At 41.5% G+C, this 13,751-nt stretch overlaps 1 protein-coding gene across 1 annotated transcript in view; it reads left to right on the forward strand.

Moving 5' to 3' along the window:
- plcg1 (phospholipase C, gamma 1) overlaps window positions 1-12,842 on the forward strand; it is a 31,205-nt gene extending 18,363 nt beyond the window's left edge. The window contains exons 23-33 of the mRNA XM_086276819.1: window positions 155-248; window positions 400-469; window positions 1,655-1,818; window positions 1,941-2,037; window positions 2,144-2,368; window positions 2,482-2,630; window positions 3,260-3,374; window positions 4,369-4,530; window positions 7,991-8,079; window positions 9,349-9,614; window positions 9,723-12,842. Coding sequence (XP_086132945.1) covers window positions 155-248; window positions 400-469; window positions 1,655-1,818; window positions 1,941-2,037; window positions 2,144-2,368; window positions 2,482-2,630; window positions 3,260-3,374; window positions 4,369-4,530; window positions 7,991-8,079; window positions 9,349-9,614; window positions 9,723-9,759 — 1,468 coding nt within the window. The 3' untranslated portion in view covers window positions 9,760-12,842. The remainder of the gene's footprint in view (window positions 1-154; window positions 249-399; window positions 470-1,654; window positions 1,819-1,940; window positions 2,038-2,143; window positions 2,369-2,481; window positions 2,631-3,259; window positions 3,375-4,368; window positions 4,531-7,990; window positions 8,080-9,348; window positions 9,615-9,722) is intronic.
- The last annotated feature ends 909 nt before the right edge of the window (window positions 12,843-13,751 follow it).

Genomic DNA, 13,751 nt, shown 5'->3' on the forward strand with positions numbered 1-13,751 from the left:
GTGCTTAGCATTAGAGAACTACGGTAAATTAGTGAATGACACATTTAAAATTCTCTTAGCTGTCCTGGGATCATTTTCTAAATATGAAAGGCTTCTAAATATTTACAAACCACATCCCTTGTCTCTTTACCCCTCCCGCCTCTTCTTCTTTCAGGTGGAAGGGTGACTGTGGAGGAAAGAAGCAGATGTGGTTTCCGGCAAACTACGTGGAGGAGATCAGTCCGTCAGCAGCCGAGCCTGATAGAACTGTGAGGATCAAACCCTTAAAACGAGATGCTTACTCAAGCACATTTTTTTGTATTTATTTAAAGAGAAATGAGTACACCTGCTCCCACCACAGTGAGGTCATTCATGTCTTCATTTACAAAGATACATATGTGCTCTGTTTTCTGTCAACAGGAGATGACAGAAAACAGTCCTCTTGGAGATATGCTGAGAGGAAGTCTTGATGTGTCTGCCTGTCAGATTAGTAAGTAGCACCTTCGCTTCCTGTAGCAAGTCACCTTGAGAGCAGTAAACCCCTACTAACTGCTTTTAAAAATAAATTTAATTGTAGGACACAGTCATCACTAGGGCTGGGCAAAATGATTATTTTCCTAATCGATGAATCTACCGATTAATTTTTCAATCCGATTCTGTTTTGATTTGATTTGATTATCGATTATTTCCGCATTATTTGACTTGTATAGCAATTTCACATTTACTAATTTATGTATCTCAATGAAAACACAAATTTCTTCATTTCAACACCTTTTAATAAAAAAATTGCAAAATAAAGTTGTAGTAGTACAATCTTATATTAGAGATAGCATTTAACAAGAAATGAAATGTGCAAAGTGCATAGCCGTCGTGCTTCCTTTTCTGTTAAAATATCCCCATACTGTAGAACTGCGTGTTCGGGTGGAATGATTTAAGTCGACTGCGGCTGCCTCACTCGTGTTGCCGCTACTCACTGCCGCCATGTCTGTTTTGAAAGTGACGACGCGTCGGCGTAATCGATTACGTCGACACGTCGCCCCGGCCCTAGTCATCACTCTCTTTATTGTTATTTTTCTCCATTATCAGCCTCTTAGTTTAATAAGTCTTCTCTGTTTTTATTATTACTGTTGCTTTTCTCTCCGATTTGCATTTGATATGTTATTGACATCCTGCAGCCTTGTCAGTACACCCCTATTAGGTCTGGCACATGCTGCCTTGCATTGTTAACCTGAGTCCGTTTGTCCATCTGGGTGGCTCGTTGGCACCATCTAGTGGTAGTATGAAAGATGAGCTAAAAATGCTCAGAAAGTAATTGCATTCATTTACAAAAACATGAATGTTTTAATTAAAAAAAAAACCCAACTATATTCTAAAAGGGATTATTTGGTTTTATATAATCCTTTCATTCTTTAAAAATAACTCCTTGCTGACTGTTATCACTTATTGTCTAATACTGGATGATACAGATGGTTTACAATAATTGCTATGGATTTGTCATCTTGGGCTCTTCTCAGGTGGTTCTTCTCCACCATGTTTTCTTCCTTTGCTTATGGTCTGTTAGTCTAGTATGTCCATGATTTCAGCACCAGCCTCATTTATTTACTTTTTTAAAACCGTCATTACTTCCATTTATTGGTTCCCTTTTTCTAACTTTTTTCTTTTTTTTTCTCTTCAGATGTTCGTACCGAAGGGAAAGGCAGCAGGCCTTATGTTTTCACCCTGACACAGAATACCCCTGTGCGGATAGGCATACCGCTCGACATCGCTGCAAACACGCAAGAAGAGCTCAAGGAATGGGTGTTCAAGATCCGTGAGGTCACCTTGACCTCAGAGGCCAAGGTAAATATACAGAAATAATATGCTTCACATGAAATGCACTCACACTTTGGGTTTAAGCTGAGCAGTGATGTGCCTCACTGTTGGTACTACTATATTTATACTTGTGCCATGTCTGTGGCCAGATAGAAGAGGGGAAGATGATGGAAAGGAGGAAGAAGATTGCACTGGAATTATCTGACCTTGTCATCTACTGTAGGCCTGTGCCATTTGATGAAGAAAGTAAGAACTATGTGCACTCACTCACCTGCACACATAATAAAAAGAAAAACACCAAATGCAGATGGGGTCACATTTCTCTTTTGTCGTCGCTTTTTTTTTTTTTTAGAGATTGGCACAGAGCGAGCCTGTTTCCGGGACATGTCATCCTTCCCTGAAACCAAGGCAGAGAAATACGTCAACAAAATCAAGGGGAAGAAGTTCCTGCAGTACAATCGGCTGCAGCTGTCCAGGATCTACCCCAGAGGCCAGAGATTAGACTCTTCTAACTATGACCCGCTCCCCATGTGGCTCTGCGGATCTCAGCTGGTAGCACTTAACTTCCAGACAGGAGGTATCTTCTCTTCCCTTCTGAGAGCAAAGCTGGAAGACAGACAGTACATTTCATTTGTTTACGTGTTTTTTACATTTTTTTCCTTCTATTCCTTCCTCTTTCCCTCCCTGCAGACAAGCCCATGCAGATGAACCAGGCCCTGTTCATGCTGAACGGAAGAAGTGGCTACGTCCTTCAGCCGCCCATCATGAGGGACGACAACTTTGATCCCTTTGACAGACAAACACTACGGGGTGTGGAGCAAGTCAGTCTAGAGATTGAGGTACAGTAGACTGAGGACTGGATTTTTCTGCTTTCGGGTGTGATGCAGTTGTGCAGAAACGAGTCTGCCCTTCATCTCTTTGGGATAAATGAAGCGGGTGGTGGTTATGGAGACAGACAAGGTGAAACTGACAGGTGGTGTTTTGTTAACAGTGTGATTGTAGTTGCCCACTGGAGCAGCAGCAGTGATTGTAACACAGCTCGGAGAGGTAACCGAGGTACTTTACAAAACCTAGCAACCAATTGCTGCAATTTACATATAAATACATTCCCCTTTAGTTGCAGATGTAATAATATTTTTTGATTAAAGGTAACTCACTTTTCATAAATTATGAATAAACATTCATGAACTTGTTTAGAAATCAAGTCAGGAAGCTCATTGTTGTTTCTTCACTGTGAGACTCACTGACTGCTTCCAATGGTGTACTGCAAACACTGCTCATAGTCATGCTTTTAATTACACATGTTTAAAGGAGGAGTTCAACCAGTAGTTCAAACACTCAGTTAGCAATTGAGCAGAAAAACACATTATAAGATGTCACTGATGGAAAAGCATTGTGTGTTTGTGTGTAGCAACATGTTAATGTAAACAAAAATTCCAAAGACGTAATCGCTTTTTGTCCTCTGAAGGTCTTGGGCTCCCGGCATCTGCCCAAGCATGGACGTGGCATCGTTTGCCCTCTGATTGAGATCGAGGTGTGCGGAGCGGAGTACGACAGCGCCAAGCAAAAAACAGACTCTGAAGGTGAAGCTGCTCTTATTTAAACACGAGTTCCTCTGCCAGTAAAGACAGGCCCTGCCAAAACTGGGGAGGAAGAAAAAAAAAAAAAGCAGTTGCTGTTTACTGGATATATTTTCCTCGTGTAATTTCCTGTATGGTCTGAGGAAAAACAGGAAGTTATACAAACAACTGTGCCATGTGTGGGAATACAAAGGGAAAACATTGAAACTCGCACAGCTCTCATCAGGTCGTTATGACAGAAGAAACACTTTTTTTTTTAAATGTTTTGATGGTTTAATGCATAGATTTTGTTTGCTACATACTTTGATGTGGATACTGGGAAATTTTACTGCAACCTATACTTTATTCTCTAAAATTCCCATCAGTGAGTAAGGACAGGATTTACTTTAGTACAAATTTAAGAAATGTAATCTATACTTATAACGACTTTTTTTTCAGTATATTACTAAAAAGTGGTATATCGGCATATTGTACTGTGGGCTCTAGCAGCATTTGTTCCCATTTATATTTATTTGCCTGTACTGGTTGTACACACACTTTTTAAATGTCAATCATTTTATCAGTGAAGTTCATCACCCCTTTGAATTTGGCACTTATTCAAAACTAGGTCATCAGATAACTTCTGTTACTTTAGATGGCAGATTCTGATGTAAGCCCAGCTCATATTTATCTTTTAAATATAAATGCATAAACATAAACTCAAAATTTTAACACATTTGGCATTTCCTTCTGCTGTTTTTTCCTCACTGCTCTCTGGTTCTACAGAAAGGGCAGCGAGCCAAGGAAAAATAATTTTCTGTTAATGACATACTCTCTCTTTTTTTTTTTTTTTGTCCTGGAAAGGGTTTTATTTCCGTGTAATGTAGAGGTGCAACCTTTATCTAGCAGCTAATTACAGAAGTCTTTATACTGCTGTTACAAGGGAAATATAATTGCACAAATGTTAGAGAATTGAGAATACACCCTTTACATTTTCAATATTTCTTTTCTTCTGTAGCTGATAATGGTCTCAATCCCACTTGGCCGAGAAAGACATTCCAGTTCACCGTGTGCAACTCTGCTTTTGCCTTTCTGCGTTTTGTGGTGTATGAAATCGACATGTTCAACGACCAAAACTTCCTGGCTCAGGCTACGTTCCCCATTCACGGGCTAAAGACAGGTACGCCTTCAACATGTCTGTAAATAGTTTTTACATGTTTTGTTGCTGACTTTAAGTATCTCGGGGTCTTGTTTGAGGTGAGGGGTGAGTAGAGCGGGGGATTGAGTGTAAAAGTGAGTTTTACCAGTCGATCTACATTTATCTGCTCACTTACAGGCATGAGCTTTGGTAGTGACCAATGCAAGCACTGGAAATTAGCTTCTTCTATACAGGGAGTGCAGAATTATTAGGCAAATGAGTATTTTGTCCACATCATCCTCTTCATGCATGTTGTCTTACTCCAAGCTGTATAGGCTCGAAAGCCTACTACCAATTAAGCATATTAGGTGATGTGCATCTCTGTAATCAGAAGGGGTGTGGTCTAATGACATCAACACCCTATATCAGGTGTGCATAATCCGGGCTCTAGACTAACTTTTTGCCATGGGCGTTCCGGCACGCCTAACTTTTTAAAGTTAGGCGTGCCGGCACAAAAGTTAGGCGCACACAAATTTTATAATAATTGATATAATATAATGTGTTTTTCTGGATACACTGTGCTTTTTCAGCATTCAAAGATTGATGACACCGTGTCAGAGCACTGGCTATGAATTTCAGAAGGATCAGGCCTTAACAGAAAAGTTAGCAATAGTTCTTTTCCTATTACAGCTACATCCACTTCTGTCGTGCCTAGGCTGCTCACTAGGGCTGGGTATCATCACTGATTTCTATAATCCCTTCAATTCCGGTTTTCAAAGTCCCGATTTGATTCAACTTAGCCTCAGACAGTCAGAAATATTATAATTCTGATCATTTATCAGTACTGACTTCATCAGAATTGTGAACATCACAGCAGATGCCTTTGTGTGAAACTGAGAATAAAACACAGAAAAACATGAAGGAGATTTTCCTGGTCTGGCTTTTTATAGCAGATAACCTTAAAAATATTCTACAATGTTCTGCATATAAAGTTTAAATTTCTTCAGTATTGAACAACAGAAAAAATAGGCTTTCTTGTCCGAGGTCATTTAAGTGAAAAAAAGAAAAGAAAAAGACAGCAGCCGACAGCGCTGTAAACAACGGTAGACTGGTGGGTAATAAGCGAATGAATAAAACAGAAAACAGAGATTGGAGACGGGAAACTGTTCTTGAAGTACAGAGAGAGATAGAGAGAGAGCTGTGCATGAAGTGTGATTTTAATAGTCGTGGAAGCAAAACAGCAAAATTCATGATGACACTGACCAAATGTGAAGCGCAGTTTGCTGCTTCTTTTGCTGCTGGCTCGGTGAATTTTGGTTCAGCGCAAAAAGACGTAAACACAGCGCGGACCGGACGCATCAGGATCGCTAAGCTCCGACAGCGTGTCCGTCTACGGGCCGTCAGGTGAGAAAGCCGAGAAAGACAAAGTTGATTCTGATGCGTCGGTCCATTCTGTGTTTACGTCTGTGTGTGGAGTGCGTGTACCTGCTCTCATCTGCTGTTTGGTTGTTGTTGAAATGGTTTTGTGAGCTTTAATCTGAGAATCTGGCGTTTATGACAAAACACAGTTATATTTAAAAGTCGATTCAGGATTTAATTAATTGATATCGCTTTATTCAAGCTACTCACCTCCATCTATCCACCTGCACTTTCAACTGGACCACGGCCAATCAGAGAGGTCCCGCCCCTTACTATCTCTGATTGGTTTAGTCCACGATAGGGGCATAATGTGTGTCTGTTGTTGACCACAGGGAAGGTTGCAGATATTTTTTTTTTTTTTTTTTTTTTTTGCTACCCGAACAGTTGGTCGCACAGGTGCAACCAAATTAATTTTTTTTAGCCGCACCACTGAAAAATTTGGTCGCATTTGCGACCAAATTGGTCGCACTCTAGAGCCCTGATAATTATTAGGCAACGTCCTTTCCTTTGGCAAAATGGGTCAAAAGAAGGACTTGACAGGCTCAGAAAAGTCAAAAATAGTGAGATATCTTGCAGAGGGATGCAGCAGTCTCAAAATTGCAAAGCTTCTGAAGCGTGATCATCGAACAATCAAGCGTTTCATTCAAAATAGTCAACAGGGTCGTAAGAAGCGTGTGGAAAAACCAAGGTGCAAAATAACTGCCCATGAACTGAGAAAAGTCAAGCGTGCAGCCGCCAAGATGCCACTTGCCACCAGTTTGGCCATATTTCAGAGCTGCAACATCACTGGAGTGCCCAAAAGCACAAGGTGTGCAATACTCAGAGACATGGCCAAGGTAAGAAAGGCTGAAAGACGACCACCACTGAACAAGACACACAAGCTGAAACGTCAAGACTGGGCCAAGAAATATCTCAAGACTGATTTTTCTAAGGTTTTATGGACTGATGAAATGAGAGTGAGTCTTGATGGGCCAGATGGATGGGCCTGTGGCTGGATTGGTAAAGGGCAGAGAGCTCCAGTCCGACTCAGACGCCAGCAAGGTGGAGGTGGAGTACTGGTCTGGGCTGGTATCATCAAAGATGAGCTTGTGGGGCCTTTTCGGGTTGAGGATGGAGTCAAGCTCAACTCCCAGTCCTACTGCCAGTTTCTGGAAGACACCTTCTTCAAGCAGTGGTACAGGAAGAAGTCTGCATCCTTCAAGAAAAACATGATCTTCATGCAGGACAATGCTCCATCACACGCGTCCAAGTACTCCACAGCGTGGCTGGCAAGAAAGGGTATAAAAGAAGAAAAACTAATGACATGGCCACCTTGTTCACCTGATCTGAACCCCATTGAGAACCTGTGGTCCATCATCAAATGTGAGATTTACAAGGAGGGAAAACAGTACACCTCTCTGAACAGTGTCTGGGAGGCTGTGGTTGCTGCTGCACGCAATGTTGATGGTGAACAGATCAAAACACTGACAGAATCCATGGATGGCAGGCTTTTGAGTCCTTGCAAAGAAAGGTGGCTATATTGGTCGCTGATTTGTTTTTGTTTTGTTTTTGAATGTCAGAAATGTATATTTGTGAATGTGGAGATGTTATATTGGTTTCACTGGTAAAAATAAATAATTGAAATGGGTATATATTAGTTTTTTGTTAAGTTGCCTAATAATTATGCACAGTAATAGTCACCTGCACACACAGATATCCCCCTAAAATAGCTAAAACTAAAAACTACTTCCAAAAACATTCAGCTTTGATATTAATGAGTTTTTTGGGTTCATTGAGAACATGGTTGTTGTTCAATAATAAAATTATTCCTCAAAAATACAACTTGCCTAATAATTCTGCACTCCCTGTAGTGTGGCAGATATCTTCCATAGAGAAGGCCGCTACTCTTTCATATTCAAAGGAGCCAGCTGAGGAGTTTCACATATCTGACTAGTTAGGGTATCTCCCCAGAAGACCTGGAGGAGGTGGTGTGGGCCTCCCTGCTTAGACTGCCTCCCCAATTGGCAAAAAATGGATGGATGGATCTTTTTGCAGACCACTAATAAAAAATAAATAAATAAATCTTTTGCTTCTGTCTTTATAGGTTACCGGTCAGTACCTCTGACGAACAGCTACAACGAGGACCTGGAGTTAGCTTCTCTGTTAGTCCACATGGACATAACCAGAGGAAGGGTGAGCTCCACAATGTTTGTACTGTCAACAAACCACTCAAAAACATGCAGACACAACTTGAAGAAGGCCAAGCAGACATATTGCTGACAAATTAGTAATGAGTGCTGTGAAAGCCAGATCTTGATTTTTTTATTTTATTTATTTTCTGCTTTTTAAAAATTTTTAATTTTTTTTATGGAAGAACAAATAGTCAAATGAGCTTTACACAGATTTCGTTACCTTTGGATCGAGGTAAACGTACTCCTACCCTGTTTCATGACTTTATGTAAAGCTAGGTGAACATGTAGCTGTGCAGTTACTGAACAAACATGAGAGTGCTTTTACTTTTTGCATCTAACCTAGGTTTTAATTTCCATCGTGTTTAATTTCCTGTATGTTAATAATACCACAGGACAGCCTCTTTTTTTGATTCTTACTTTAAAAGCAGGGGTGAGTGTACCTCATGTCTTAGTAGTGATAGTATACTGTACATGTTTCTGAATTACATGATTTGTATGAAAAACAATTAGCTACTAACTGGTGCAAAAATGTAAGGGCAGTGACATTAAAAGAAGAAGAAATGCATCACTATTTTAACACTTAAACCATGAGCCCCGACCCCATCACACCCTGTGTATACAAACATAACCCTTCGTTTAACTCAGCCCACCACCCCAGGCTGACTGAGCTTCGGGTGGGATCGCACAATTGAAATACGAGCAGCCACAAACAAAAAAACAAAAACAAACCACCAAATGTATAGTCACACATTAGCCGGCAGGTCTGCAATGAGATTCGTCAGATAGTGAATGGTGCAAAACACCCAAATGGGCCATAAAAGGCTTCCATGTATGAAAAAATATCTCCCTTGGGCCTCTCAGTACAGTGGACTGATGTTTCTGTGTACGAAAGGTGAACGCAATTATTTTTGTTTAAAGCTAATGCTTCATTAGCGGTCCCAGAATTTGCTATTAGTGGACATTGTTGCAGGGGACTCTACTGCTTTTATCTCGAGCATCAATATAAAGCACAGATTTGGAAAAATGAGTCCTTTTAAAAAACACTTCTGCTTGTCTGAGTTAAGTGCTTGTATGTTCTTTGTCTGTAGCTGCCTCCCTCAAATTATTTCTTAATCCCTCCCCAGCTTTTCTTCCCATTTACTTTTGCCTTTATAGTTCATCTTATGTTCTTGAATGACCTGACAAAATTATAAATGCAAGACTTTAAGCTCATCTTTGATTATACAGAGAACCACTAGTGTTTACTCCTTTGTTTTGTTTTTTATTTCAGGATGAAAACGGTGAGGTTCTCAGCCCATTCGCTGCAGTCGGGGCCTCATCAGTGTCGGCAACAGCTCAGTCAGTGCGGGAGCGTTTTGGGGAGCTGAGCTCAGTCTCCTCAACGTCCTCCAGCATGTCTCCTTTGCCTCAGTCTCCAGCCCAGGCCATGGCCTACAGAGGGAGGGAAGGCTCTTTTGAATCCCGCTACCAGTCCCCCATAGATGACTTCAGGGTGTCCCAGGAGACACTGCTGGACATGGACGCGCAAAACAGAAGGTGTGTGTGTGTGTGGTGTGTCTCTCTTTGTGGTGTTAGATGCCTGTCCAGAGTGTTTTGGACGTGTAGAAGATTACAGACATTATCCTGTCTTTGTCTTCACTTCAGGATCCCGCGGAGGACCAGAGTGGAGAACCGTGTCTAAGTCCAAGCCAATCAGGACGCATTTCTGTTGCAACCCCCCCTTCCTCCTCCCCATCCCCACCACCCAGTCGCCTCTCCCCCGTACCGATGATGTCACTGACTGCTGTGAACAGTTTCCATGGAAACGCCCACCACCGCTTTGGCCTACATTTCAGGCAGCTCTCTCTCCCTCCATTCGCCCAACCCCACCCCCCCCCCTCTCTCTCTCTCTCCCACACTGTCTTTCTGTCTCTGCCCCTCCCTGCCTGCTGCCCAGCCTCTCTTCACCACTTGCCAGACGAGAAGGTGAAGGGAGCATACTCGGACATTAGAGGGGCGAGGGGGGGTCACTAAGAGGAAGCTGACCGCTGTGGGCAAGAAGAAGAAACGACATTCACAGTAGAACAAAAAGCAAGACTGAAAAAGTTCCAGCTCTGGCCTGACTGTTTGTAATCTCTCGTGTTTTCAGTGTGCACAGCTGCTTAGTTTGAAGGCTAAGATGAAGAAAGGGGACAGTTATAGAAGGTATCAGTTTGAAACTGTTTCCAGTTAAGTTTCTTTGCTCTTCTCTATTTGGCGAATATGAATATATATATATATGTATATGTATATATACACATATATATTTATTCCTGCTGTGCTGTTGGCCAGAGAACAGCACCAGCTCACCTGCTCTCAAAGAGCTCCTGTCTCTATGTTTTTAATTATTACGATTATTTAAACCTTTAAACATTCATAATGTGATTTCTTTTTTTATGTACATGTGTAAAACATGAGGGCTCTCACTGCTTTAAAAAAAAATTCTCTTCTTTTGTTTTGGGGGGTTTTTTCGGGGTTTTTTTGCAGAGGAAATAGTGTGCCTCCAGCATATCTCCTACCCTAAACTTGGAGTGATATTAAATTTTTATTTTATGTTTTTTTTTTTTTTTTTTTCCTGTTTGTGTTTGGAGCAGTGAGAGAGCAGATCATATGTTATGCCTGCACATATACACACTTATTTCTAACCTACATTCCAGGAAAAACAAAAAGTGCACATCATTCCGTGTTTGCTGCGTTTCACACGCATTTACAAGCCAGTGTGACACATTGAGACATGTCCTGGGAATCCAACACCTCACTGTGTGATGAAGCAGGACCAGGGATAAACGTTAAGCCAAAAAAAAAAGGTCTTATTGTGAGAAATGTGCTTTTTATTTTTTTTTTCCTTCCACTTCTTACTTGTACTACCAATGTGTTACAGGCCATATTTACAGATGTCCTGTCACTCAGAGGGACGAGTCACAGGGCTGTGGGTTACAGCCAAAACATTATCCTGTTCACTCCCCTCAGCAGTGGTTATTATTTACAGTCGCAGTCAGACTTCATATGAGGGACATGAATGTGTGCCTCAAACTACTATAAAAATAATCTAATTAGATTAATTTACAGGGAACACTGTAAATGTTTTAAATTTGTCAGTGCGCCATGATTACTGTAATTATGATGATTGTAATAGTTACCCTTTTAACTATGCAGCCCTTTGTTGCCAGGATTTATGAAGCAGTGGATACTCCTTTGAACTCAGATTTCACGTCGTAAAACTATGTCTGGCCACTTTATTCTGAGCATTTTAATTTGTTCACATTATCTCTTGGCGTAATGGCCACAGATCGGGGACAGTTCATATTAAAGAAAGTGTGTTTTGATTACAACAAATATGTATTCAAATGGTTCTAAGAAAGTGTTTTACTGTAACCAAACAGTTTTAGATATTCTTTGTTTCTTGTTTTGTTTTGTTTTTTAGTTAAAAAGGAAATCTGTATTGACCAGCAGTGGTTGAGTGAGAAGGGTTGAGTTGCCAGTGTTGGGAATAAAGTAATCGTGCCATCTGGTACCCATCACTGGGCCACAGCGACATAAAGGACCGTTCGTGTTTGTGCTGTTGTGGTATTTTTGGGCAGCTTTGTCATAGCTACATGCTGCTTCCAGAATCCAGTGAGGATTACACTGCCTAAGAGGTAATTAAATTGCCACTGCCCTTGGTTTTATTTGTAATGAAATGTGCAAACAAAACAAGAGGGAAAGAAATGGAGGCTTTGTGCAAAACACTGACTGATGGATCGAAGCGAATGCAGAATGCTACATTTCATTATTGTGAACGTTTGTCCAGCTGGTGGATCAGGACCTCCCTTGTGCATTAAGTTCAGGGAGATGTTCTTTCCTGTGATTCTGGGGTAAGAGCAAGATTGACATGAACAGGCAGAGTTAAAGCTTGAATTTTTCTTTGTTTTTTTCTGTAGCTTAGTCATGGATGACAAAGGTAATCTGCGCCTTCATTGAACCCAGAAGGAGCACTTATGGTGTTATCTTTCTAGGTTTGTACTCGAAACAGTGTTTTCTTTGCTTGTACGTGGTGACTATATGATGTAAGCTCAATATTCTTGCTCAGTGTTCAGTCACTGGGGCACACCTAAGCCATATGCTATGATTAGAGGTAAAGGCAGGGTCAGGAGTGAATACTTGAGGTCTCAAAGAAAAAGACAAATGTTGCATTTGCACCCCCATACTAATCCCAAAGCTCCTCCGTGTAACATTTATTTCTCCGATGGATAAGAGCTCACCCTCCAATGCTGCATTGCTCTCATTGCTGAACTGTCTGCTAATGTCTATGTGCCTCGATCTGTGTACACATCACATTGAAGCCACGTCTTTCACCTGCCCCGCTGGGCATAAATCACCTGCACAGCCATGGTACACCCACACAGGTGCTGTCACTTTGCTTCTCTGCACCGTGTGAGCCTCTGCAGACCACGTTTGACTGACATGCCCCCGACTGTACTGTTCACTTCTGTCGAGACAAAACGTACTCCCGCCAACCTGTAATGAGCTCTAATCTGCCAGAATAACCGAGAACACCTGTGTGGGTGCACAGAGCCCTTAACTGTAATTTGAGTTTTGCATTTTTGTTTTTCTCCAGACTTGTCTGTTTAGTTAGTGACAGCTCCATTTACAACCGCCTTTCTGTAATGTGCCTAAATATGGAGAGGAAGAGTATTCATCTTAATTTTGCCTTTCATATGAAACATATTCAAGCCTGAAAAGTAAATAAAATACTTATTACTTATACATCTTTGTTAGCCTTTCTTTTTTTAAATGTGCTGGTGTGACTCAGTGAGGTTAATTCTTTTCAGTTCCAAGACCAAAATGTAACTGCAACAGGTGTCACTAACTACACTACGCCACAGGAAATCTGTACTGTAGTTTCAATATGAGAATGTGTGAACAGCAGCCTGAAAGTGACCAAAGTGTTGCTGTGCTGAAAGTTTATTATCAATACCTTAAACCCAACGATCTGAAGGCAATTCTACTGTAAAAGAAACATAAGTACATTATTGGAAAACAGGGCAAAAGGCCACGTTGTGGTAGATACACCAGGGGGGCGACCGTGGCTCAGGGGGTTGGGAATCGCATCTGTAACCGGAAGGTCGCCGATTCGATCCCTGGGCTCTCTGTTCTGGTCGTTGTGTCCTTGGGCAAGACACTTTACCCTACTTGCCTACTGGTGTTGGCCAGAGGGGCGATATGGCAGCCTCGCTTCTGTCAGTCTGCCCCAGGGCAGCTGTGGCTACAACTGTAGCTTGCCTCCACCAGTGTGTGAATGTGAGAGTGAATGAATAGTGGTATTGTAAAGCGCTTTGGGTGCCTTGAAAAGCGCTATATAAATCCAATCCATTATTACTCGTATTGAGTTAGACTTGCGTTCTTGCTAAACTGGTGTAATTCTTTGTGGGAAAATTATTGGGTTGAGAGCTGGTGCCTGATTTCAGTACACTGAAGTCATTGTCATGTTCAAGAAGCTTTGTGATATGGCGCATTATCAGCCATCAGAAGCCATTGGAAGATCTGGGATAGACCGCAGCAATACTTGGGCTGTGGCACTGAACTCGGTAATAACGGACCCAAAGTGTGACAAGACTACATCCCTCACACCATTCATTACATCATCACTCCCAACCTGAACCTTTGATAAAAGGG

This window comes from Aulonocara sp. 'chitande type north' Nkhata Bay, linkage group LG20 (assembly GCF_057382095.1).
Source record: "Aulonocara sp. 'chitande type north' Nkhata Bay isolate Kocher_YH1m ecotype deep benthic linkage group LG20, A_spYH_male_GT1.1, whole genome shotgun sequence".
Classification (NCBI taxonomy): domain Eukaryota; kingdom Metazoa; phylum Chordata; class Actinopteri; order Cichliformes; family Cichlidae; genus Aulonocara; species Aulonocara sp. 'chitande type north' Nkhata Bay.